The following is a 24,478-nucleotide window of genomic DNA, read 5'->3' on the forward strand; positions in this document are numbered from 1 at the left end:
AAAGAAGATCCCTAAATTATTAACTCTTAATAATTAAAGAATGAAATGTCCTAACTACTACTAATCTTCAATAACTAACTGTAACCATAAATAAACAATAACAAGATGTAAATAATATTAAAAATTAAAAAATCAATTATTGCTACTTACTATCGTCTTCCAAATTCCTGGAATCCTATTATGGTAAAGTTTAGCATATATTGAAACATCAGCATGAGAATCATATTCTAATTGCTTCATCAACGTTGTTAGACAACAAAATGTGGCTGAAACAGTTCCACCAAGCCTAAAAAAGAGTTTGAATTAATAGATAGGATACTAATTTTTAAAACAATATTTGCCTAAGAGTTCAGTATTATTTTAAAATAAGGAATTCCTATAATCATAAAGTTTAAGTTAATTTTGGCAAAAAAAAAAAAAATGAATTCAGCTTTAAATTCATTAAATTTAGTTCATCAGCTTTATTAAAAAAAGAAAAGAAAAGTAATTTCATGACAATAATCTTGCTTCATAAATTATTAAAATTTGATTAATAATTATGAATAATTATACCAAAAATCTTAAACTTACATATAAAATATATTTTACATTAAACAGAATCTTCATTTTACCTACTCTTTAAGTAAGCAAAGTCTTTTTAAATAATCAGGCTATTTGCTTTAGCCTTTAAAAAATCACAGATGATATTCAAAAGTAGGATTATGCATTCATGGTTTAGACAACAGTCTTTTTTAAGTTATACATAAAAGACTATTGATAAGTTTCATACAGTTAGACCCCATCCACTTCAGATAAAGCACCATGTAAATTGATGGGAGGGTTTATGCATATCTCTATGATTTTCTTCCCTAAATTTGAATTCAACCTTTACTCAGTATGAAACATAACAATTTTCTCAAAATCTTTGAGATTGATAACAAGTAAAATTCATACATAGAGAGAGGATATTAAATTCTTTTCTCTTAAATAATGGGGCATCCTATAAAAAACACTTTTAATTGGATTCTGTTTTTATAATTGTGTTAAATTAAATCATGCGGCTACACCCATAATTTAAGCTGATGATAGATCTAAATGAAGAGAAAAACGCACTGGATAATCACAGAACAGGAATGGTTAAGACCCTTAAGCATATTGCTCAGGGGCATTGAGATGCCAACTAAGAAATAATAGATCCAAATATTACAATAAATTATGCTTATCTATAACAATCAGGAAGAATGAGTCCAACAGAAAGACAATTCAGCTTCAGATCAAGCTAGCTCAAAGAAGAAAAGAACATACATTGTAGAAAAGAAAGGATATGGGAAAATAAAATATTTAGGAATTGAGAACCACTGGACACTCCATGAAAATCACTTCTTCTTTCAGAAGGTAAATGAAGGGAGTTCTTTCTTCAAACCAAAGTTCACCTCCACCAAAGAATGTAGATGCAAAACTACTGATGGAAAAACAAGATATCCTTAAAAGATCAAGGAGATATTTTAACCCAGAATGTGATAGGAGGCCTGCCAAACCCAGTAACATCATTTTACTATATTTTATGACTTATCAAAGGTTCATCAATATGGTATGGATATATAGCTGTATTTATATGGAAATGGAGTATACAGCCTAAAAAAAAAAGTAAATTAAATAAGAAAAAGATGGTTGGGGTGCATTTGATAAAGGGAAGAACACAAAAAAGCAAAACTTATTCATATATATACACACATACACATAACAAAAATAAATATTGTTATGGGTCCTACAAGACCCGTATAATGCACTTCAAAAAGGCGTTTAAGAGGGAACCACCCCTAACCATTGCTCTTTAGAAATATTGAGAATCCTGATGGATATTGATTGTCCCTGGTTGGATTAATAGAAGGGTACTTGGTCATTTTGAGTAATATTTTTTTTGCAATACAGTGAAGGTTTAATTGTATTAATTTTTTTTATTTAAAGAAGTTACTACAAGAGACCAATGAAGTGTTTCATTTAATAAATGTTTAAATAAGAGAGAGAGAGTATCTTTCTTATATTAAATAACCACGAAAATCAATTAATAATAATGAAGTAATAATTCGTAAAAAAAAAAATATTTTTAAAAATAAAAGCAGCTAAATAAAACGATCACGTAGGTTAGTCTCAATATGCAACAGGAATAATTTAAAAAATAGGATATACAGCATAGGATATTTTGTAGTTAAAATATTAATATTTACAAATATATATAACTTACTCATCTACAACAACAATTGGACCATTTTGATATTCAAGATGATATTGTTGAACAATTGTTATAAGATGAATAATATCACTAATTTCAGTTATGGTATGGGAAGGCTGAATGATACGGACAGTAAGCTCATAATCGTCATGAAGAGATTGAATAGTAAAATCTCTGGAAACAGTACCATCCAATTCACTTTCTTCAATACTTTTTACTTTGAAATTATCACTATCAAAAGTAGTATTCTTTTCTGATGGCCAAAATGCTGGGTAGCCCTGCAAATAGAAAAATAAAATATATAATATTCCTTACAAATGTATCTACTACTGTTAAAGTATTTTGACTCAACAGAATCAAACATATTTATAAACTTAAAACGATATTTAATGATAATTCCCAAACAAATAAGTTTTGAATTGAATTTATAAGACATAATAAGGACAATTTCAATATTTAATGCAATATATCTTTTTTTTTGTGATATATCAGAAATAGAGAATTTCATAAGTAATAAATAAAACAGAAAAGTAGAAATGACATGCTATCAAAACCAAACAAGATCGAGCAAATCCAAATGTTAAGAATGCTAAAAAATTATTTAAATAAAACAACACAGAGAAAATATACCTACTTTACATCACTAATCTTGCTTCTAAAATTAGCGATTAAATTTTAATAAATTAAGAAATAAGATTAGTGAATTAGCTACTAATTAAAAACATTGAAAAATCAACAAATCAAAAACAACGGATTCAATAGACCTAGACCTAAAATGAGGTCTACATGAAAAAATGTTAACAGGATAAGTGCAATACATCAATTAGTTCATATTCCAATGAAATATTAACATTCATCAATCAATCAACTAATTTTAATAAAAACTAAAGTAATCCAATAAAAGTAAAAAATAATTATAAAAGCCACTCAAAAGATATTTCAATTAATTTCCAAATCTTGGTATATTGTCCTCACAAAGATTAATAAGGACATTGTGGCCTATTTGAGCATGATATACAAGTTTGCGAATACCGAATCCTTGTAAAAGCAATAACCAAACTACTGCTTCTTACACTAAAGAAAGATATTCTTTTTACTTTAAAATAAAGAATATATCTTTATGTCTTAGGATGAACTTCATTTATTGGGAATTAACGTCCTTATGTTCTTTAACATAAGGCAAGAAAGACAAGTTACTAAACTGCTCTAACCACAGTGAAAAGATGAAGATTCATTTTATGGTTCTGCAACATATTATAAGTCAACCCATCTAAGCCAGATTTAAACCAGTGCCACTTCTGATTTGAGAATGCTAAGTTTGATTTCTTAACATGGTCGACCACCAGGGACTAAAGAAATACTTTAATAAGATAAGATAAAAGTAATAATATGAGTATTAAAGTATAAATAAGTATTAAATCATAATTAGGCTGTTAACCCTTTTGACTATGCACACTCAAGTCAAATTTAAATTACAAGAAATCCACAATGGAAATGTAATGGACTTTTATAATATCACATTATTATCAATAATGAAACTGAAGCCAAAGATCAATTTTTTTAAAATTCTAATATTATAAATATTTTGGAGTAATCTGAAACATTTAACTACATTGTTTTTGTTTGTTAATTTATTAAAAATAAATTTAGCATACTATAATTCATTTAATAGGATGGTCATTATTAATAAACTGATAAATAATCTCAACCATAATTTTATTTCAATCTTCCTGTTCTTCAATTGAGTTAAATTAATCACTTCAGGGTCAGCAGTAGACATCCGTATAAATAATTACATGCAATGCGATTGGCATATTTTTTGCTATGGGCTTGGATACAATAGTACAGTTTATTAATGAAATTTTAGTCCAAAAAAGATGCCTGAATTTGGAGGGATATAGACACATTAATAATTAGCTTCAAATTAAGAAGAGTATGAATACAACAATCCTAAACAAAGAAATACATATCTTTATATCTTACTTGAGATTCATCAACTGCAGATAATAATACTATTGTTTGAGCATTATGGTCCCAGATCATTTGCCAAAAGTCAATTATAGTCTGTTCCATAGGGTGTTGGGTAATAACAAATTCTTTCAGTTTCTTAAAACCTGGAAATGATTAGGTTTCAATTTTGAGCAATGAATTACATGAATATTTGGATCAAGTTTAAGATGAATATGAATTCAATTTTACAAAAAATAAATTTTCATGAAATCATAACAGATATCACACCTCAGGGAGAACAAGGACACTTTTTGAAAACAAGGTTTTGGTTTGTCAATTTACCCAGAGTGTACTAGCATTATTTTAAAGAAGAAACAGCTGTTTTGGATGAATTTATACAGTAGTTACAATTTAAATGGCTTCCCCAAGTAACTGCATAAGAACACAGTCAATTACAATGAGGTGTTAATAGTTGACCATAGATTAATATGAGGAGAAGATGGTCAGAGTGCAATCAGCAAATAAACAAGAACTGTTAAAAAAAATAAAAAAATATTGGCTTATTTTGTTGAGAGAAAATTGTTTTTATTTTGTTTATCATACGGAAAATCTGTTTTTTTAATTTTATTTTTATGTTTCTCTGAGTGATGGTTGTTTTTTCTCTCTCTTTTTTTTTCCGAAATGAAGGCCTGAAATTCAGGTCGAAATGGCACCACAAATAAATAAGTTTTTGTTTATTTGCTGACCTCACCCCTGACCATCTTCTCCTCATAGTCAATTATAGTGGAAGCTGATGTTAGTTTTCCATCTGTCCTCAACAAGGTTTTTTATGTCACTTTTTTCAACAGGGCACAATATGATCGCTTGATAATTTATTGCAATATCAGATAATATATTTGCAAAAGTGGAAAAATAAAAAAAAAAAAGGTTTTAAATGATTTTTTATTTTTATTGAGACTAAATACCAAGTTTAATTCTTATCACATAATAGATTCAAATGAATCTCAGAAACTGGAAGATAAGAAACTATTCAATTATATCATGGTTATCATCATCTCATATTCTTGTCCTCAATTATAACTCTGCAACGGGAGAATAATGCCTGTATAGTTGGGTCCAGGTGTTCCAATCCTGCCTCAGCTCTCTTCTCTTGCTACAATCCATTCTTCCCTTCCTAAATGCATCTCGGACACCGTCTTCCTAGGAGATGGTCTTTTTCTCGGTCTCCATCATCCACATGGTCTCGTTGCACAAGGAAGTGCAGTTCTCTTGTGATAATGTGGTAAGGAGGCGTCCAAACGGTCTACCCCTTTGCTCCTTTATGATTTTAGCCATTTTAACATTGATATTAGCTCTTTTGGTGGTAGTATCTTATCGGGTCTTCTCTTCCACTTTATGAAGGTAGTGCCTTCCCACAATATAGATCAATCTCCTCTATCTGGATACAGATCAATATGTGAGAATAGGGAGGGATATTGAATTTTGGATGGCTATTTTAGCCTTACTTTAATTGAGTAAACCCCTCCAGAGTAAACAAAATATTCTTCCAGCGGCTTCAATTCTCTAAATCACTTCCTCATTCATATAGCTGTTTTTGTAGAAACAATTGTCTAAATATTTTTAATTTTGTACCAGCAATATCTCCACTTTCACTCTCATTATCCTTATGATTTTCAAGGATTTCTTTCTTAACCTCAGGCATTTGATCTTCCCCAGATTAATATTCATATTCATTATAGGTAGTTCTTCTAAGAGGAAGTTTATGTTGTAATTGAAGTCTCAGTAATTGGCTGTTAGTAAGACCAAGACCATTATTAGTGAACACTAATAAGATGAGTTTTATGAGTTGCAGGTTTGTGTCTTAACTGGAACTACTTCATTCATAATTTAGCTCTCCTTACAGCCATTTCCAAGACTTTTATGAAGATTAGAGGACTCAAACTAGAACCTTCGTGAATACCTTATGTTTCAATGTCAGTGATATGTGGTTCCAGGTCTTGTAGAGACTCGATACTTTCACAATGGTTGATACTTATCTGACAGTGCTTGCTTTTTCTTTCAAGCTCACACTATCAAATGTCTTTTGAAGGTCCATAATGATAAGAGCTCTCTACATCTCTTGACAGTATTTCCTTAATTTATCAATACCATGAGTTTAATAAAACAAAATGGACAGGTTAAAATACAACTAAATTAAGAATCCTAAGATAACTGTAAAATAATTGTTTAATAAGATAATAATTACCTAAAATCCAAGATGCATTAATGTAGTCACTTCCTTCAATACCAGGCTTAGGAGTTAAATGAACACGTGAGTTTTCTAAAGGAACAAATTCTTGGGAGCGGTTTTTCGCTTGATTGCAAAGTTTGTTGGCAGAAATATGATTATAATCTTTGGCTTCAAAAGCTGTGACCATCTATATTAAGAACAAAGTTCATATTAAAAAATGTAAGTAAAACATTTATTAATAAACCAGATATATATGTTAACGAAAACAACTATATTTGCACCTAAAAGGAACTTTCTGATAAGTTAAACAGATAAACTAACAAAAATATGTTATTTCCAATAAGTATATAAAATAACAACTGTTTTGGAGGAGGAAGGGTTCAATTGGTTCTGATATAGGAAATATCTATTTTTAAACAAAATAATCAGAGCAAAAGAGCTATTTAATATTAGATCAAGTAGTTAAAAGAGAATAGATTCAAATTTTGGTTCCATGCCCAACATTTATTCAACATGAAATTTCAAGAATTGAAAGGATTTTTTCATAAAAAAAAAAACTATTGATTCATTTTCACACAAATGATCAGATCAGACAAAATGAACAGCACTGTTAAATGTTAAGTATCAAACCTTACAATGATCCAAAGTATCCTAACCTAAGTTATTAAAAGAGAAATCAAAATTAAAAATGACTCCTTTTGCCTAATGTTGAAAAAAGCAATAAACCAAACACTAAATGAAAAATAGAATTTTAAAGGTAATAAAAAAAATTTAGAGGTAACAAATAAGTAGTTAGGGATTCTTTAATCATCCATTACCTGATAGTTAGCTTCAAACTGCATCCAATACTCAGAATTTGTATCCACATTTGACTGAAGGATGTATTGGAGACATTCAGTACCTAATGTATTTTCTGCAAATGTGATAGCTTCTAAAATAGCATCATGGATAAAAATATACTGTTCTTCTGTTTGGACTAAATGATTACGTTGATTCCTTATATATCTCAAGTAACCATATATATTTACTTCTTTTTTAGATCTTATTTGTTTTAACATTGCATCCAAAACAATATAGGTACCAGTTCTTCCAACCCCAGCACTAAAAATACAAAAGTGTTTATATATTTAAGAATATATTCAAAATAAATTCAACCAAGTATGAATCAAATAATTTCCACTACATTAGTTATTGATTAAGAGTTCAATTTTAATGATAGTTAAGTTTACTTGATGTCTTGATTACAATAGAGTTAAAAAGGTAATAAGCTCACTTATATACATGTTTCCGCTGAGTAAATTCAATTTAAGGAAGAAGCATTGCATGAATAAGAGTATTAGTAATGGTGCCTTATGAAACTTTGGAACAATACTTGACAAATTATAAAATTGTAATTATTTTTTATCAGCTAACATGGATAGAATTGCCAGCTTTATCAAATAATTAGCCAGAAAATGAAGGCTTATTACACTTTTAATATTTTGGTAAAAATTAACAAATTACCTTTAATATTTATATATTACTCAATAAAACCAATGGTTCTAGCACATAATGAATGGTAAAGTGATAGATTCCTGGCTGACACCATTTACAGAGCTCAGAAGAAAATAATTCATGAACACATCAGCTCTGTTGCATTCTAAAGAGGTAATTTATCAGCCTCATAAAAAAATTAATAATCTTTTAGACAGTCAAACTCCAGGATGTATGCAGTATAAGGTGCTAAGTTAATTTCATAAGTTTCTTACTTTTTACAAGGCCAAACCTGATGAGGTCGGGTATTTTCCAGCAATGAATACATATACCAGCATGAGGGAAATCATTTTTCTCCTCAATACACTAACAGAATGTTTGTTTCACAAGAATAGCCACAAAATTTGTAAAGTATGCATAATTACTTTCACAGTGGGGTGGGGTAAATTATGAAACCTTAAGTTTCATTTTAGTCTAGCTAGCCTAAGCTGACAATAAAATAATTGGCAGGAAACAGTACAGACTTCATGAATTCCTTATCAATACATAATATTCATATCCATTAAAAACTAGTGACTAAAACGGGTGATATAGCTTGAATTGTTCTTGAAACACTTTTAAAAAGTATTATTATAAAATCTATATAATATAAAGAAGTATTTTAACCCCATACTATTCCTAATTATGGATGTAATATTCCAGCATCCTCTGGGGACTTGTTTGTATTCAGATAAAAGGTCAGGATTATATCCTTTACTAATCCTAGCTCTCAAGCCACTCAGCAACATTAAGACCATTTCTTAAAAATAAAAAAAAATTAGACATACAGTAAAAATTTAATGGCTAATTCAAAGATATAAAGAAAAAATTTTTAACCCCCAAACAACATTTGTCATGATAATGTTAATTTGTTATAATAATTAATTTTTTTTAAGAATAAATAAAAAAATTATCTACTAATTTTAGGCTATTATTAATATTAGTATCTAAACAACATGCATTTTATACCTGCAATGAACCACTATTGGACCCGAATTCCCTTCATTTGCAGCTGATGATTTACTAACGAAACTCAGAATAGGCAATGGATGATCAGGCGTTCCGTGATCATGCCAGTTAGTATAGTGAAACTGATGAAGAAGCCTTTCTCCAGTTGAATACTTTTTTCTTTTAGCCTAAAAATGACCCAATTACATTAAGATACACCAACTGCAAGGAGCATTTTAAAAATTCAAATAAACAATGTTTAGTATACCTTCAAATGTAGAATTTTCATAGTTCTGACAGTATACATGGCCAAAACATCTTCTTTAATTAACTTCACTTGAATATGGCCGTAGGTTTCAGTACCTTCTTTAGGCCAGTACATATCGCATTTCCTCTAATAAAAGATAAATAAATTTAAGATTCATTAATCTAATTAAATAACCTTAACACTCAATCATCTATGACAAATAATCAAATAATTCTAGTAAAGTGTCATTAACAAAAAAATTACAATTAAATTAATTTTTTTAAACAATCAGTACTTCAATGAAAGTACTTTCCAAAGTCTTTATTATTATAAAACACGATTTTCCTTTTAAGTACTAATGTTTAAAAGTATTCCATCTTCAGAGCCTCTTTCTACAATTTCAATAATACAACATTAATAGATGCTAATACATATATAATGATATAATTATTTTTAGAAAAAAAAGATATGTAGCGCTAAAATCCATCAAGGGTCAGGGATTCAGTAGTTTGTAAGGAAGTACTGTTTATTGATCCGACGGGAGGTGATTTGAGGTAGATAAAAAAAGTTGTGGATTGAAGAGTTTAGAAAAAGGTCAGAGTAAATAACAGTTTAATGTAGAGATTACCATAAAGATGCATTAACAGAAGATTTTTAGAAAACCTATTTTTAAATTTTCTCAAGAATATGTGCAGTTACGCAGATTATTTGTAAATAAATACAATAAAGTCAATTCTCAGAACAATACTTCTCCAGGATGAGATCTTCCTGCCAATTTAATGTGTTAAAATGTACTTATAACATAACTTTAAAAATTCCAGTTTGATCAGTAAGCAACAGCAAGCAGTTTGATTACAAATTGAAGCAACTGGTAAGTGAGTCATAAGTAATAATTTTTAATAAATATCATTTTTATTCTACATCAAGGTAACAAGTTATTGTTTAGCATAATGAGCAAAACATAAAAATCATAGTAACGAAAATTATAAAAACAAAAAATGATCTTAACCTATTAGGGAAGAATAATAATTAAACCAGATGTTTATTATAAGCAAATAATTAAAAGAAATATAAGCTGCTAGTCAATAAGTATGCACACAGTTCAGCAAAAAAACATGAAGAAACATTAAGAAAAAATAAAACATACTGAAAGAATAATTACCATTTACGATTCTTTCCTATCTTAATTTAAATCAACAAAATGCCATTGAATTACAGACAGTTTAATAGTAAGAAAAGGAAAACATGATGATGAGGAAATCAGTAATACCATTACTGCCATAAAAAAAAGAAAGATAGAAAACTGAGGAAATAGGTAGTAAAAGCATGCCATTACTTACCTTTCATGGAATTTCAGATATAATACCAACCATTGCTTCCTACTATTACCAAGTGTTTTTAACGAAATAAGAAGCTATTGCTTCCATCAAACCACTAAAACTTAAGTAGATCAAATATATTTTTTCCTGCACTCATTTAACAACTTTTATTAACTAATAAGATTTAAAAATCAATGTAAAGTAATATTTATCAATAAAACAATCTAGGTGTACTATAGATTGGACACAATGAAATCTAATAAGACAAGAAATTCGTCACTTTTTGAAGAACTCTGTATCAGTTTCTGTTAGTTAATAAGTGATACAATTTTTATCTAGACTATACAAAAGGAACAGTAAAGATTCTTGAAAAGTAGTTATTGGATTATTTCAGGTATATGCTACTGGAAGATCATTTTATTCTAGAAACAATCTCATTTCATTCATTAACATTCACATTGAAGCTAGTTAAATGCACAATAATATACTTTACAATAATTAACTTATTAGGAGTAGTAGTTTACATGATATTTGCTAAAATAAATTCACAAAATGTTGAATCTTTGTTATATGGAAAAAATGTCAGTTTTTGAAAAACTGTATCTTGGGAACTATTAGATGTATAAAAGCCAATTACCACTCAAATTTTAACGAATTTACTCTACATGAAAAAAGTTCTGCCTGAGTTTTTTGTGTAGGAAGCAGTTTTAAAAATGCTGAGCACTGACTGAAATATTAGCAAAAATTTTAGGCATTTTCTTGAATAAAATGAACATTCGGTGATGTGCATAATAATAGTTCAATATCTACTTATAAAGGACATTTCCTGACCCTGTTGTATAGTTTAGGTAAAAGTTGTTATTTTCTAAAAGATACTATCATGGGGTAAATAAGAAAGTTTCACAAAATATGAAGAGTGCGTTGACCTTATATTTTGTCAGCTAAATTCGATTGCAACTGATCTAAGATGGGGGGGGGGGGCATTAAAATTTTTAGAATGGTGAGACTACTTTTGGCCTATGCAATCAAAACTTTCCTTCAAATCGAATATATTTTTTTGGCCTCAGTCTCCAATCAAATGTGAGTTTAGTTTAATATCATAAAAAGAAATTTGCAATAATCCATATACTGAGTAAAGAATAATGAATGTCACATAAAATAGAGTAAATAGTCGGGTAGAAATAAACAAATATCAACTTAGAAATAGATAATGAAGACACATAGTTGTTTATAAACAATAATGCATCAAGAAATCCAGTGATTTGCATAAAATAAGAACAAATAATTAAGAAATGGTGATCTTGAAAACATTAAAGTAAAATATTAAGTATATGCTCCATTGTTTTTTAATGAGGGCTAGAGAAATAGTATTTTTGGGTTAGGACTACAGATCATCAAATCTTTAGCAGCCCGATGTGCTCTTCTTACAGACATTAAAGCTGGCCCAGGCAAAATAGTCTAAAAACGGTTTCCATGGTGCACTATATTTATCCCTTAATAAAGAAATTTAAAAATAAATAAAGTATAATAAATAAAGGGTACAAACAATAAAGATCATTCCAAACTAATGACCCTGTGTTTTTAATGATAACTAACTTATTTAGGGAATAATATAAATATTTTGGGAGCAAAAAAACCAAGGAACAAGACAGCAAAACCAAAAGAAAAATAATACTAAGTACTCATATTATAGTAGAAATCGTATGTTTTTTTGACATAGAAACCTCAACATTTCAATGAAATTAAACTAGCTTCACAAAGTTAGATATATCACTGGAAAGCTGATGAAATTAAATAATTTTTATGAAATCTCCAAGATTGTACCAGGAAAATTCATTGCATGAGATTCTACATTATTCATTTTCACTTATTTACTTAGCTTTGGCATCTACAACCGTACTGTGTGATCTTTTTCTACACATTGGTTGCTATCTTAAAGGAAATTCATCGTAGATTTCAATAATAGAGGCAAAAGTTGAGAAATCTTCAGTTACAGTTAATAGAGAAGTAGAGAAATCTAGGTTGGAGATAAATGTGTTTTTTAAAAAATCCTTTAACCTGTGAACTGGGGAATAAACTTTTGTTCAATACGTTTCACAATGGGGACTTTTTTTTTTAACATGCTAGGATTTAATTGATAAGAACTACATAAAATTCAATGCATTCAAAATATTATGGCAAATTTCCATAATGAAAAATGTTGTCATGCCCATAGCAGTAGTTCCTGTATGACGAAATATTAAAATATCAAACCCAGTTAACAGGTTAAACAATCATATTTCGACAATGGATTGGGAAAGGAAGGTGGGAATTAGTGTCACTAAAGTCCATTTGTGGTATACTGCACTCCCCCCCCCCTTTTATTACTGACTTTACCTCCTAAAACACCCCAATATATATATTCTCGAAAATTTAAATGATGTAAAAATATTTTTTTTCTTTGTATTACTCAAGCCAGATATAAACTTTTATATATTTTTAAAATACAAATTAGCTATCCATTTTATTGTATTCATTAACTTGGAATTCTCCAACTTAATAAAATTAGATAATAGTAGCTATGGGTCACTAAATCATAACATATTTACCTACTTTAATTTCTTTAATCAGGTAATGTTTCGACCGTGTTCATAGACTATCATCAAACTAATAATTACATTATTCATCAGAATTACAGTAAAGCATTGAAAATTACAAACAATTGATTAAACATTATAAACAGAAATATTAAAAAAATAAATATCGTTTATAATGAAGAAAAAAAATATGTAATAAAAATTACATGAATTACAAGTTACATGAAGGGGCTTAATCTAAAATGATAAATACCCTGTTTAATATCTAGTTAGTATCTAATTAGCAATGTATGCAATTCTAGATTTGGTAATATATTACATGGTTGAAACATTACTTTCACAAAGAAATTTAAAACGCTAAATATGTTGGTGTTTAGTGATCCATATCTAATAAAAATCTTTTTATTGAATAATTGTCATAAATCCTTTTATTGGCTCCCTTTATTCAGTACAAATATTATAGAAATAAAATGTACCTAAAATAAGCACTTAACAGAAACAGACTCTTGAAATCCTTATTTCAAAAGCAAGTGTTTTAAAACCGTCTAGTAACATTTAAAAGATTAGTTCATAATTTATGATTACACACAAAAGAATAGATATGTGAAATTCAGCATTGAAATTAAATATTAAATAACAGCAGTATACTTTTTTAGGAAACAAATTATTTCAAATAATATATTATTTTCAAAACTAGAATATGAAAGATAAAGTATAAACCACCACATTAATAAATTAATATTGATAAATTTTCATTGATTAACATAATAGCATGCCAATCTTTTATTGACAAAACTTTTGCCATGTTTTTTAAAAAAAAAAAAAAAAGAAGAAGACAAGAAAAGAATATTTTCTAACATAAAATATGAAAAATGGAATACATAATAATATATAAAATTTTTAATTAAAAAATGAAGTAAGTAAGTTAAATAACACTTAATACTCAGAAGCAGTAGGAAGCATTGTAAGCAAAATAATCAATATTGAAAGCTATAGCCAAGAAAGTTAAAAAAAAAAAATAAAGAAAAAGAAAAACAAGAAAGGAATTATGTATTCCAAAACTGATAATTTACAGAACAGATTATAAAGATTTGATTAAAAACAAATTTTTCAAAAGAGAATCATGCTAAAATAATAAATTGAAGCTATTAGGACAAACATTCCTTAAGATCTTCCAATTGCGATGATGAAACTTCAGAAAATAAAACTATTGATTCAATAACTGAATTTCAAATGAGGAAAGAAAAAGTAATACAAATATTAATACCAGAGAATAATCCACTTTGAATTCTTTAGGCTGTTACTAATTCCAACAGAAAATTAATAAGAACTGCATAAACAAGAATTAGAGTTTCATTCATGAAACAGCAAGATGACAAAATTACTGAGCAAGAGGAAGCACCTATGTTTCCTTGGATGCATAAAATGAACCATGAGTATGTTTCTAATGTAACAATCAGCATGCGTGTTATACTGAAATCATGTCGAAAGCCAACTAAATGTAGCTACAGAATGAAAGGAAATGTACTTTACATTTTAGTCAACACATGCATATCTATCCCAAATAAAATGACAACACATTAAGAAACCAAACTCTGATTTGTAAGTGAAATGATATTTGGATACATACCCTACCCCGTTCAACTAGATTTGTGATCATAACTATTACAGATACTCCTTGTTCCCAAATCATTCTCCAAAAACAATCAAATGTATTGGGCAACGGACCCTGAGTGCCAATATAAGCATTGATTTTTTCAAAGCCATCTATATAATTAGCATTGATGTAATCAACCCAACGATTTTGGCTAGGTCCAGCCATAAGCCTCACACGGCTATGGTCATCTGTTCAAATATTTTTATTATTATTATTTAACATAATTAAAAACAAAAGTAAATGAAGAACTATACTCACATGCTAAAATATTTAAATATCTATTTTTCAGCTTATTTTCAGGGTGAGTAGAAACATCAGAAGAAAACTGGTCATGAAGAGATGCACACTGGATGGAATCATATTCTTTACTAAACCCTATATCTCCATCAGCATGCAATGAAGCAACATGTCTTGCAAAATCTTTAACTGATATTGGAGGATATTGTTCATTTCTAGCGTCCCAATCAAAAGCAGGTGCAGTTACAACCTGCCTACTTTCCTCAAGATAATAGTATGCAGCATGAAAACAGTGCCTGAAAATTGAGATAAATATCAAATTGTGCAAACAGTAAAATTCTACTAATTGTAAATATAAAAACATTTGAAAATAATAAGTAATGGGAAGAATTTTAATTACTAGGGATCATATCAGAAATCATAACTATTATCATGATACATTACAGCTTTTATAATAATAATAATAATAATAATTATTATTATATGGGCGACAGACCATGGAGGTCTAAGTCCTCGCGCGACGTATTAAGAAATACATCGCGCGTTTCTTGACATGGTTTTTTCGTAGGGTGGGTTCGTTATTCCCATGCCTATTTTTTATGAGTGCCACCCATTAGCTAACAGGCCTCACAAATGCCCGGGGGAGGTTGTGAGTGAGTTTGTATTATTTTATTCTTGAAAAAAGCCCGGATGGGTCCAGGACTCGATCTGACAAACCTTTGGGTTGGTAGACTGGCGCGTTGCCACACTGATACCGCTGCCCCCATTTTATATAATAAGTACTTCACTTTAAAAATAACAATCAGCCAATCATTTGACCTAAGTAGCTTAAAATTTCTCTTTCAATATCTCTAATAGATTTTCATACAGTTTTCTGTGTATTCTCAGTTGGCAATTCATTTACTTTATTTTATTTGGTCAGTTATAGTGCAACCAAGATAAGTTTGCCTGTGATTAAAGGGAGGGGGAAGATGCAGGGCAAATGTTCTCCTGCCAACCCCCCACTTTTCTTTCCACTAGGTCTGTTCAAATAACAACTTCTTACAGTATGGAGCATGCGTAGTATGTGTTTACTCTCCCAAATCTTATACTCCACATACTCCTTACAGTTCTGGATGGTCAGAAGTGATTGTTGGAACAAACCTACTCAATAGACTGGACTATCTTTCCTATCCTTTCCTTTCCTCTCCTCGACCTACTTCTGCAACTTTACAAATAGAAATTCCTACTGTCAGTTTTTTCCAAACTATTTTTCATTAATATCGCAAGATTATATGTTTACCATGTCAAGTAAATTAGGTAGAGGGAAAACTATCCACTCTCAAAATAAAAACGTAATTATGAATGTATTTAAATTCATGAAAACAAAGGCTGAGAGTGATCCAATCCATGTTTCCTGTTATAAAAAACCATAAATTACTGCATTTATCATAAGTTAACCTCATTCTAGTACCAAATACACTGCATTTTAAAACATTAAAATTAAGAAAATAGTTACACTAATTGTTTCACAATAAATTTAAAAAGATGCATTTTTTTTTTTTCTGAAAGCAATGATTATTAAATCTCAAAAATGACTTTTTGGAAGACACTCTGTTCTTAAATAGCAGGTCAGAACAGGGTTGTCGATATATTTGTTTACAAAGTAAAACAAGAATCAATGAGAAACAGTCCCAGTCAAAGATAAAGGATAATCTAAAGAAACTAGTAACCTCCCATATCAGTAACTTAGAAGACTGAGAATAGGAAGGATAAATGCATTCCAAGTACCTAATTAATCCCAAACTGGTTGGGCGTTTCCAAGTTCCGGACTACCTCTTGGTTTGTTCCCAGTAGGAGTGGTTTGTTATCTTGTGGAGAGGAGGAGCTGGGGTGGGGGTGCACGAGTTCTCTTCCCCAAAAGACAAACTTATCTTGGATGGACTATACCTCGGTTTTTTCATCCATCAACTTTTTATAGGCCAGAGTTGATATTTATACTAGTCTTAAGATTTGTACTTCAATTTACTGACTATAATAGTTTTGTTAGTTCCTTAAATTTGAGGTTTATCTCCAACTGCTACCAGGAATAAATGTTGTTTTATTCTTTCCCGTGCCCAAACTTAAAATACTATGAAATATGAATACTACTCAAAGAAAAAGGGTATAAGATAGATCCTGCTCTTTTGCATTAATCCAGAAGAGTTCAAATTATACTTTAATACACCCTGGGCAATACTGGATAAAGATTAGCTTAAATGAATTACCATTTTACTGCCAAACATAAGGTCTTTTTTCATTAGAACTTGATCATTACTTATTGAATGAAATATTATTAATTTCATCAAGTAACTTACTAGGGTTTTGTCACCAATAAATAATGTGAACAATAATTTTTACCAATTATTACAAATAATTTTAATTATTATCATAATTTAATTTAACCTAATTTTAATTATTTTATTATAATTATTACAAATAATTTTACTGGACTAACCACAAATAGGATAAATAAAGTGTTCAGGTATTTATTATAACCCATCTCTTTTTATTAATTGCTCAAATTATTCAACCAGGTACCGCAAATGTTTTGAAATAAGATCCTGAAAATGAGTCAAATGTGTTTAGTCTGTCCGTCTCAGCTTATATAACAATATTTTCAGCTAAAGATCTAACCAATTCAATTTTTTTATGGCTCAAATTACAGTTATATTCCTAGAATGTTTAAAGCAATTTGAGCTCAAAATATTGAAAACAATACTGTACTAAATATGTTTAGTCTGTCAATTTCTAAATATGTATTGTTTTATTGAGAGAATGGCTCAACAAATAACCAATTTTCAAGTCTCAAATTATATCAGAAAAATTTGTAGCCTGCCTAAAGCATCTGCTTATGAGTTCTCAGTGGGTGCAAATCAGGTTTAATATAAGTTTAAAGGTAGCAGAACCTTAACCGTAAAATTGAAGTGATATTTTCCAGGGGGGCAACATAATTACTTAATCTGTAAAGTATTATTTAAAGATAGTCATTATAAATAAAGCAGCTTTACCAATTGTGTGTTGAATAGAATTTCTTGATATTATATTGTTTATATGAATGAGCACAACATTGTGATCCAAAAGGGATATAGTATATATTCTTTCTTCTTGAGTATACAAAGACAAATATGTTTCCCCTTAAAAATTCAAATTTCTCTACAGTTAGGTATTTCTTTAAGTATTATTTAACAGTATTCTACTCTTGAAGATTTAATATAAATTGCTTTATTTCATCAGCTTTCTTGACGTCGCAATCTCAATACCTCAGTGAAATTAAACTAACTTCGCAAAGTTGAGTATATTGTTGGAAAGCTGATAAAATGAAGCATAGTTTATGAAATCCCCACATTCTATTTGGAAAATTCATTGTATGAAGTTCTACAGAGTATTTCTAGAAATTATTCATTTTCACAGGTTCAATTTCCTACAGCTCCTATGATTGCTTAACGAAGCAATATTTTCAAACAAATTGGTTGATATCTTAAAGGAAATTCATTGTAGACTCTGAAAATTTCTATGAAAGTTGAAAAATCTTTAGTTGCAATAGAAAAATTTGAATTTTCATGGGAAAAATGTGGTTTTCCCAGAAAACTCTTAATAAAATCATTTCTTGAGAGCTCAGATAGAAAGGTGAGGTTGGTGGCACTGAACTAAAATTTTGGTATATTATCTCCTCCCCTCATTAATTAATGACATTTCCTCCAAAAACACCCTGTATATTTCATACATAGACAAGTTAAAGTGAAAATAGTCATAAACAACAAAATAAACAGAATGTTTTTTTTGTATTTGTTTTACAAGGAAAGAATTTTATTCAGTGCTTTAGATGATAATGCGATAAATCTTAAAAACAAAGGATTGGGACACAGAATCAACTCCTGATAAATGTGAATATAAGAAGACATCATCAGTTAATTGCAATAACATTAGCTCTGTAAGTGTAAATAATAACATAAAAATTTAACATGATCTACACTCACCTCCAAATGGCCACAACACATATTGTAAGAAAAAGTGCAAACGAAGCAAAAACAATAACGATTATTAATACAACATTAAGATATTTGTTAGTTCCTTCAAACAGATCAGGTTGATCACAATCAGACTTAATTTTTATCCTTTTTGGTTCTGAACGAACTCCTTCCATAAATTTATTAGGTTTTAAAACACTCCGAGATGCACCACTAACTCTTATCTCATATTCTGTGTTGTCAGTTAGGTTATCTACAATCTAAAACAACATTCTATTTAGATGAGAACATAACAAGAAATCATTTATTTAATATATATCTATTAGTAATGTTAATAAAAGCGAAAAACAAACTATAATTGCTTTAAAATATTGTAATTAATATAAATACCTGATTTAGAACATCATTGGAGGAATTAGAATTAACTTTGATTTCATTATATTTTTCATTACTTGTGCTTTTGTAATAAATGGTATACAAATCAATTGTGTTAAAAAATTCTATTGGTCTTTGCCATTGAATAAAAAAAGCATGATTAAGACAAGTGACATTTGTTATTCTTGGCGGTCCAGGTCCACTAACATCCGTAAATTGTTTTAAAGCTTCTGAGCTATCACTATCATTGTCTCCATCACCCATCACTGAACTTTCAACCCAAATTTTATACTCAGTAAATGGCTCTGAAAAAAAAAATAAGAAGTAAACATTAAAATTAGTTAAATATTCATATTAATTATTAACGTAATAGAAGTACAAAGTTAAAGTGGGTAGTATATAGCCACATTTCTATAAAATCAATATATTTATATAAAAATAAAAAAATTATAAAACAATAACATTAAAATGAAAAAAAATTAAAACAGTGATTCAAAAAATCATAAATTTATCTCCAAATAAAATAAAAATGCACAAATTATAACAAACTTACTTAGATTTGAAAGAACATAATGCACTTTAGCATATGTAACATTTACAGACTTGGAAGCAGGATTACTTTCATATGCATAAAAAAGTTGATAACCAAGTATTTCACCAGAAGGTCTTTCCGGTCTATTCCAACTTAGAGCAATTGTTGTGTTAGTAACATTCCCTATTGTTAAATTTGCAGGTTTATTTGAAACTGTAACAAATTCAGAATTATTTGAGTAACATAAAAAAAAAAAAATTAACATTAATAAATATATTTCTATACAGCATACATAAGAATATCAAAATTGTGGTTGGGATCTTCCAATTTTATCCTAAAAACTAATCAGTGTATCTTAAACTATAAATTGAAGCTAAAGGTGGCTACACGTAAAAACATGCTGGACGAAAATTCATGATAAATCTTATTGAACAGGCATGGACAATTTTTCTTTGATAATACATGAGGTATGCAACAAGTCTATATTGAACTAGGATGATAATGCACTCATTTTCACTGCTTTTTGCATCTGATGCACAAACTAAAATCACAGTGAAGATTAATATAATGAAATTTAGTCTCCTTATTTAGTTTCTATGGCTCAAATACACACATGTACATAAACAAAATGAATAAATTATAGAATGAAACTATCAGGGTTAATAGATACTATAGGGGTTTCAGGAAGTTCGGAAATCCAAATGTAGGTTTTATCTAAAACTGAAATTACAGTATATTCTTTGGAGTTAAAAATATTGAAGGTCACAAAAAAATCACAGTGATACTAATTTTATTATTTTTTTTATTTATCATTATTGGAATTTACAACTGTACATAATTATACATTTAGTAAATTTTATGTATGTTATTATGGAGTGATACAGGCGTGTAGAGAAACAACCCATTGGTAACACTCTAAAGCAGTTTTTACATTAGAAGGTCTTGTGGCCATCTTCTTTTCAGGCGCCTTGGAGGATTTTCAGGAATGGAAGAGGATTAGAAACCAGTAGGTTTGGGTAGTTAGGGAGTCTATAATAGTAGGAATCATATCTGGTTCGGTTACCTATGAAACATTAAGATTTTTATGTTAGATTTTATTTGTAACAAAGTAATTGAGGATTTTATGAAGGATTTAGGATTGTAAGGATTAGATACAAGAGGAATTCAAAGGTTTAGTGGAGCCCAAAGCTCAACTCCGAATGTCCAGATTGTCCTTATTACAGTCATGTAGATCAGTCTTTTGTAATGAATTGGAAGTTTAAACCGTTTGTCTAGTAAGTGCTATAATATTCGAAATCGACGTGCAGTTTCCTGTCTATTCAGTCTTATGTATGGATTCCAGGTAAATCGTTTGTCCAGGTGTAGTCCAAGGTAGTAGATCTGTTGGACAGGGGTAAAAGAAACAATATTAAAGGAAACTGTAGGGCAGTCAGTAGATTTACGACAAAGGGTAAAGGTGATTTAATGGGATTTGTTGGGATTTATTTTTGTCTTCCAATTACAACACCATTTTTCGAGGGTATGATATTTTGAGATTATGATAATTTGAGATTATGATACTTGGAGAGTTTCGGACGCAATTAAAGGATTATTATGAACTGCAAGCACACTTCGGAAAACTTACAACCAACAAATGTAGCAATATTTAAGTTCCATATACCGTGTAAGACTCAAAGAAAGTCTTGAGCTGTCTGCGCACTGAGAGCCGAAATAGCAAAAATGCAGATTTCGTTGTTTTACACACAACATTAGAAATAGTCTATATTTGACCATTCGTGATGACTAGGTTCTCCTCTTGTACACAGATCAATCCGCTTGTGAAAATGCTCTGCCACTATATTATATAGCTAATATTTTAAAGTGTTATTCATCATGTGTCCCTTGTCTTCATTCTCTATACTACCATTGACGTCATCTATGATAATTGTTACTCTATAAGTATCATCAATCCCCCGCTGGAGGGTCTTAAATAATAATTATTTTTCTGTATCGGAAACTTGACTTACCCATTTATGTGGAAATTTCGAATATATATGGGATTGGAGAGTTTGGGATACAATTAAAGGTAATCACACTACCTGTAATCACACAAGTGTCATCGGCCTAAGTAGTGAGCATAGTGTTAGGATTGGTTGGGATGTCAGCTGTAGACAATATAGAAGATGGGACCCAGAATACTACCTTGAGGAACACCAGCGGACTGAGAATAGAGGGATGAATAGGAACCATTGTGGTTTACTTGGAATAATCTATATGAGTGAGAAAGGAACGGCTGATGAGAAAGTATGTGGGAGGTAGGAATTTACGGAGTTTATAAAGCAGTCCCAAGTGCCAGACTCGATCAAAAGCCAAGTCAAGGCTAATAACAGAAACTGTGTAAATACACATAATTATGCCGTCCAAGTTTATTTTATGAATGATTTTGCTACATCTGAAAAGTTAACTCATAATCATGATTCCACTGCAATAATAAGCTATTCTCACACCAAAACAATTCATATTTAATTCATAGTTATAGTGTTGTAGAGGACAATGTTCACTATTAATCTGACCACACTTTTTTAAAAATACATTAAAACCATTAACATCAATTAGAATAATAGAAACTTACTATACTCATAACAACATGACAAGACCTACCTAGGCATATCCTTAAAGAAAAATAAAACTTTCCTCAATCAAATAATTTTATATGACAAATGGTTTGCCAAATTACAACAGACCGATAACTATAAAGTAGAAAAGAGTATCTAATAGGTTATGAAATATGTCATATGATTAATAATTCAAACATTAAGACATACAAATAAATTCTGTTTACTAAATAACTCTATTAAAACACTTAATAAAAATGAAATGAATCTAAATGATTAATGCATCACACGTTTATTTAAATTTGTTAGTGTTTTGATATAATTTGAAAACAAACAGTGTAAGTTAGTGTATACATATCAATCTAAACATAGTGATAAAAGACATTAAGGATAATAATACTTTAATCTCCTTTAGTTATATTATTTAATACTATAAAGCAATAACCAAACCTGATAAACTGTGTAATGTTACTTACAATATAACTAATAACATTTAAAATGTACTTAAGATTATGGCTTGTATAGAAGTGATAACAATAAACCAACATATAAGGTAGCAAGAACGAAGCTGATGAGAATAATAATATATAAAGAGAAGTGTTCCCTAACAAATTAGGCAATTATCTGATTCCAGAAACTATTAATTAGGAAAATAAATAATAATTTGTCAAATGGAAATAATAACCTATAAGAACATGAAATTATTCTTAACAGTTAACATAAATTTACCTTTTATTTCACTGCCTAAAACTTGGCAAATTAAAGCATATGGTTGAAAATATAAAAATATAGCAATCACGAGAAACATCTCCTAATTACAACACCTTTGAACACAAATGTTTTTGTTTTAAGGTAAAGTACGCGTAGTAACGTTTATTCATACTTTTATATAGTATAGAAGTAAGAATTTATACACTTAATAGAACATAGTAATACAACATCTTGAGATATTTGAGGAGGAAACCTCAAATATTTTTTTAAATTACCGGCAACAACTACGAACATACTACTTGTTTACATTCACTGCACTAGGCCCATCACTATATTAATAGTAAAATCTGACAGTGTTGATGCGTAAGACCCTAACGATATTCTTACTTAACTTTTAACGGTTTGTTATTTATATTCAAAAAGCTTGAAAATACAATATATGTTACTGAAATTTATAAAATTGTAATTGTTTAAGCAATGAATGATTCTATCAAGGAGAAAATATTCATGACTTAAGGTGTGGTTAATTTGGAACGATGACACATGCAGCAATTGTTTAATGAAGTATCATTTCCTCATGAGCATTAATTCTTTACTACAAGCTGTATTTTATATACTTATATTTTATTATTTTTAAATATAGAAAATATATTTCATAGTTTACATTAAATATACTGTATTTAAGGTCTTACGCCTATTTCAAACTGCGCAATAAAACAGAAACCTTTTGTTATATCCTTATAGATCTGAAATTATTAATAGGTATTTACATGTTTAAACTTAATAGCTATTTGTCCAAACACCTTTCTCCAACAGGCAGCGGTGGAATCATGATTAATGGCCAGAAGTGCTTATCTTTGCTTTGTTTGAATAGTGGCACATCTGATAAAATATTTTATTTTATAGATTGTAGTCTCTTTTTTACAACCCTACTAACTTTGGGACAGTCTGTAGAAGGACCGCAGTAGAGAAAGAAACCTCTGTCTACGATAATATCATTGGAACAAGTCCATTTCAAAATAAAACCAAACATTATTTGGTCAGATGCCATTATTCAAGAAAAGCGACGATATATAGGCACAAAGATACAAAGTCATAGTAAAAAAAAAAATATATAAACACGATTAAAATGAACAAGCTGAGAATAAGCTGGCATGTGGTTTCTCATTTTTTGTTACAGAAGGAGAAAAAAATATGAACTTAAGAATAATAATATTGAGAATTATAAAAGGATTGTTTGGTTGTAAAACATGAAAGGATAAATTGTATGTGCGATGATCTTGAGATTTTGATTACCCTGTTAATTGTCATTATCATTAACCGAAATACTATTGAAAGTGGAGAATATATCACAAGAAAACAAGAGAGATCTTACTGTCTGTCATAGTA

General features: G+C 29.3%; 1 protein-coding gene across 2 annotated transcripts in view; it reads right to left on the reverse strand.

Annotated features, from left to right (window-relative positions):
* Ptp99A (Protein tyrosine phosphatase 99A) overlaps positions 1 to 23,584 on the reverse strand; it is a 27,427-nt gene extending 3,843 nt beyond the window's left edge. For both annotated transcript variants that reach the window (XR_001343108.3, XM_014420079.3), the window contains exons 1-13: positions 23,108 to 23,584; positions 19,806 to 19,997; positions 19,268 to 19,557; positions 18,887 to 19,137; positions 14,910 to 15,184; positions 14,625 to 14,839; positions 9,121 to 9,246; positions 8,874 to 9,040; positions 7,211 to 7,493; positions 6,408 to 6,579; positions 4,196 to 4,326; positions 2,225 to 2,490; positions 151 to 286 (exon numbers count right to left, since the gene is read on the reverse strand). Coding sequence is in view for 1 of the 2 variants with exons in the window: in XM_014420079.3 (XP_014275565.1) it covers positions 151 to 286; positions 2,225 to 2,490; positions 4,196 to 4,326; positions 6,408 to 6,579; positions 7,211 to 7,493; positions 8,874 to 9,040; positions 9,121 to 9,246; positions 14,625 to 14,839; positions 14,910 to 15,184; positions 18,887 to 19,137; positions 19,268 to 19,557; positions 19,806 to 19,997; positions 23,108 to 23,186 (2,583 nt within the window). In the remaining variant the exon portion in view is untranslated. The remainder of the gene's footprint in view (positions 1 to 150; positions 287 to 2,224; positions 2,491 to 4,195; positions 4,327 to 6,407; positions 6,580 to 7,210; positions 7,494 to 8,873; positions 9,041 to 9,120; positions 9,247 to 14,624; positions 14,840 to 14,909; positions 15,185 to 18,886; positions 19,138 to 19,267; positions 19,558 to 19,805; positions 19,998 to 23,107) is intronic.
* Between the last annotated feature and the right edge of the window lie 894 nt (positions 23,585 to 24,478).

The sequence above is a fragment of the Halyomorpha halys genome, unplaced genomic scaffold (genome assembly GCF_000696795.3).
Source record: "Halyomorpha halys isolate HHAL.00 unplaced genomic scaffold, Hhal_1.1 Scaffold258.1, whole genome shotgun sequence".
NCBI lineage: Eukaryota > Metazoa > Arthropoda > Insecta > Hemiptera > Pentatomidae > Halyomorpha > Halyomorpha halys.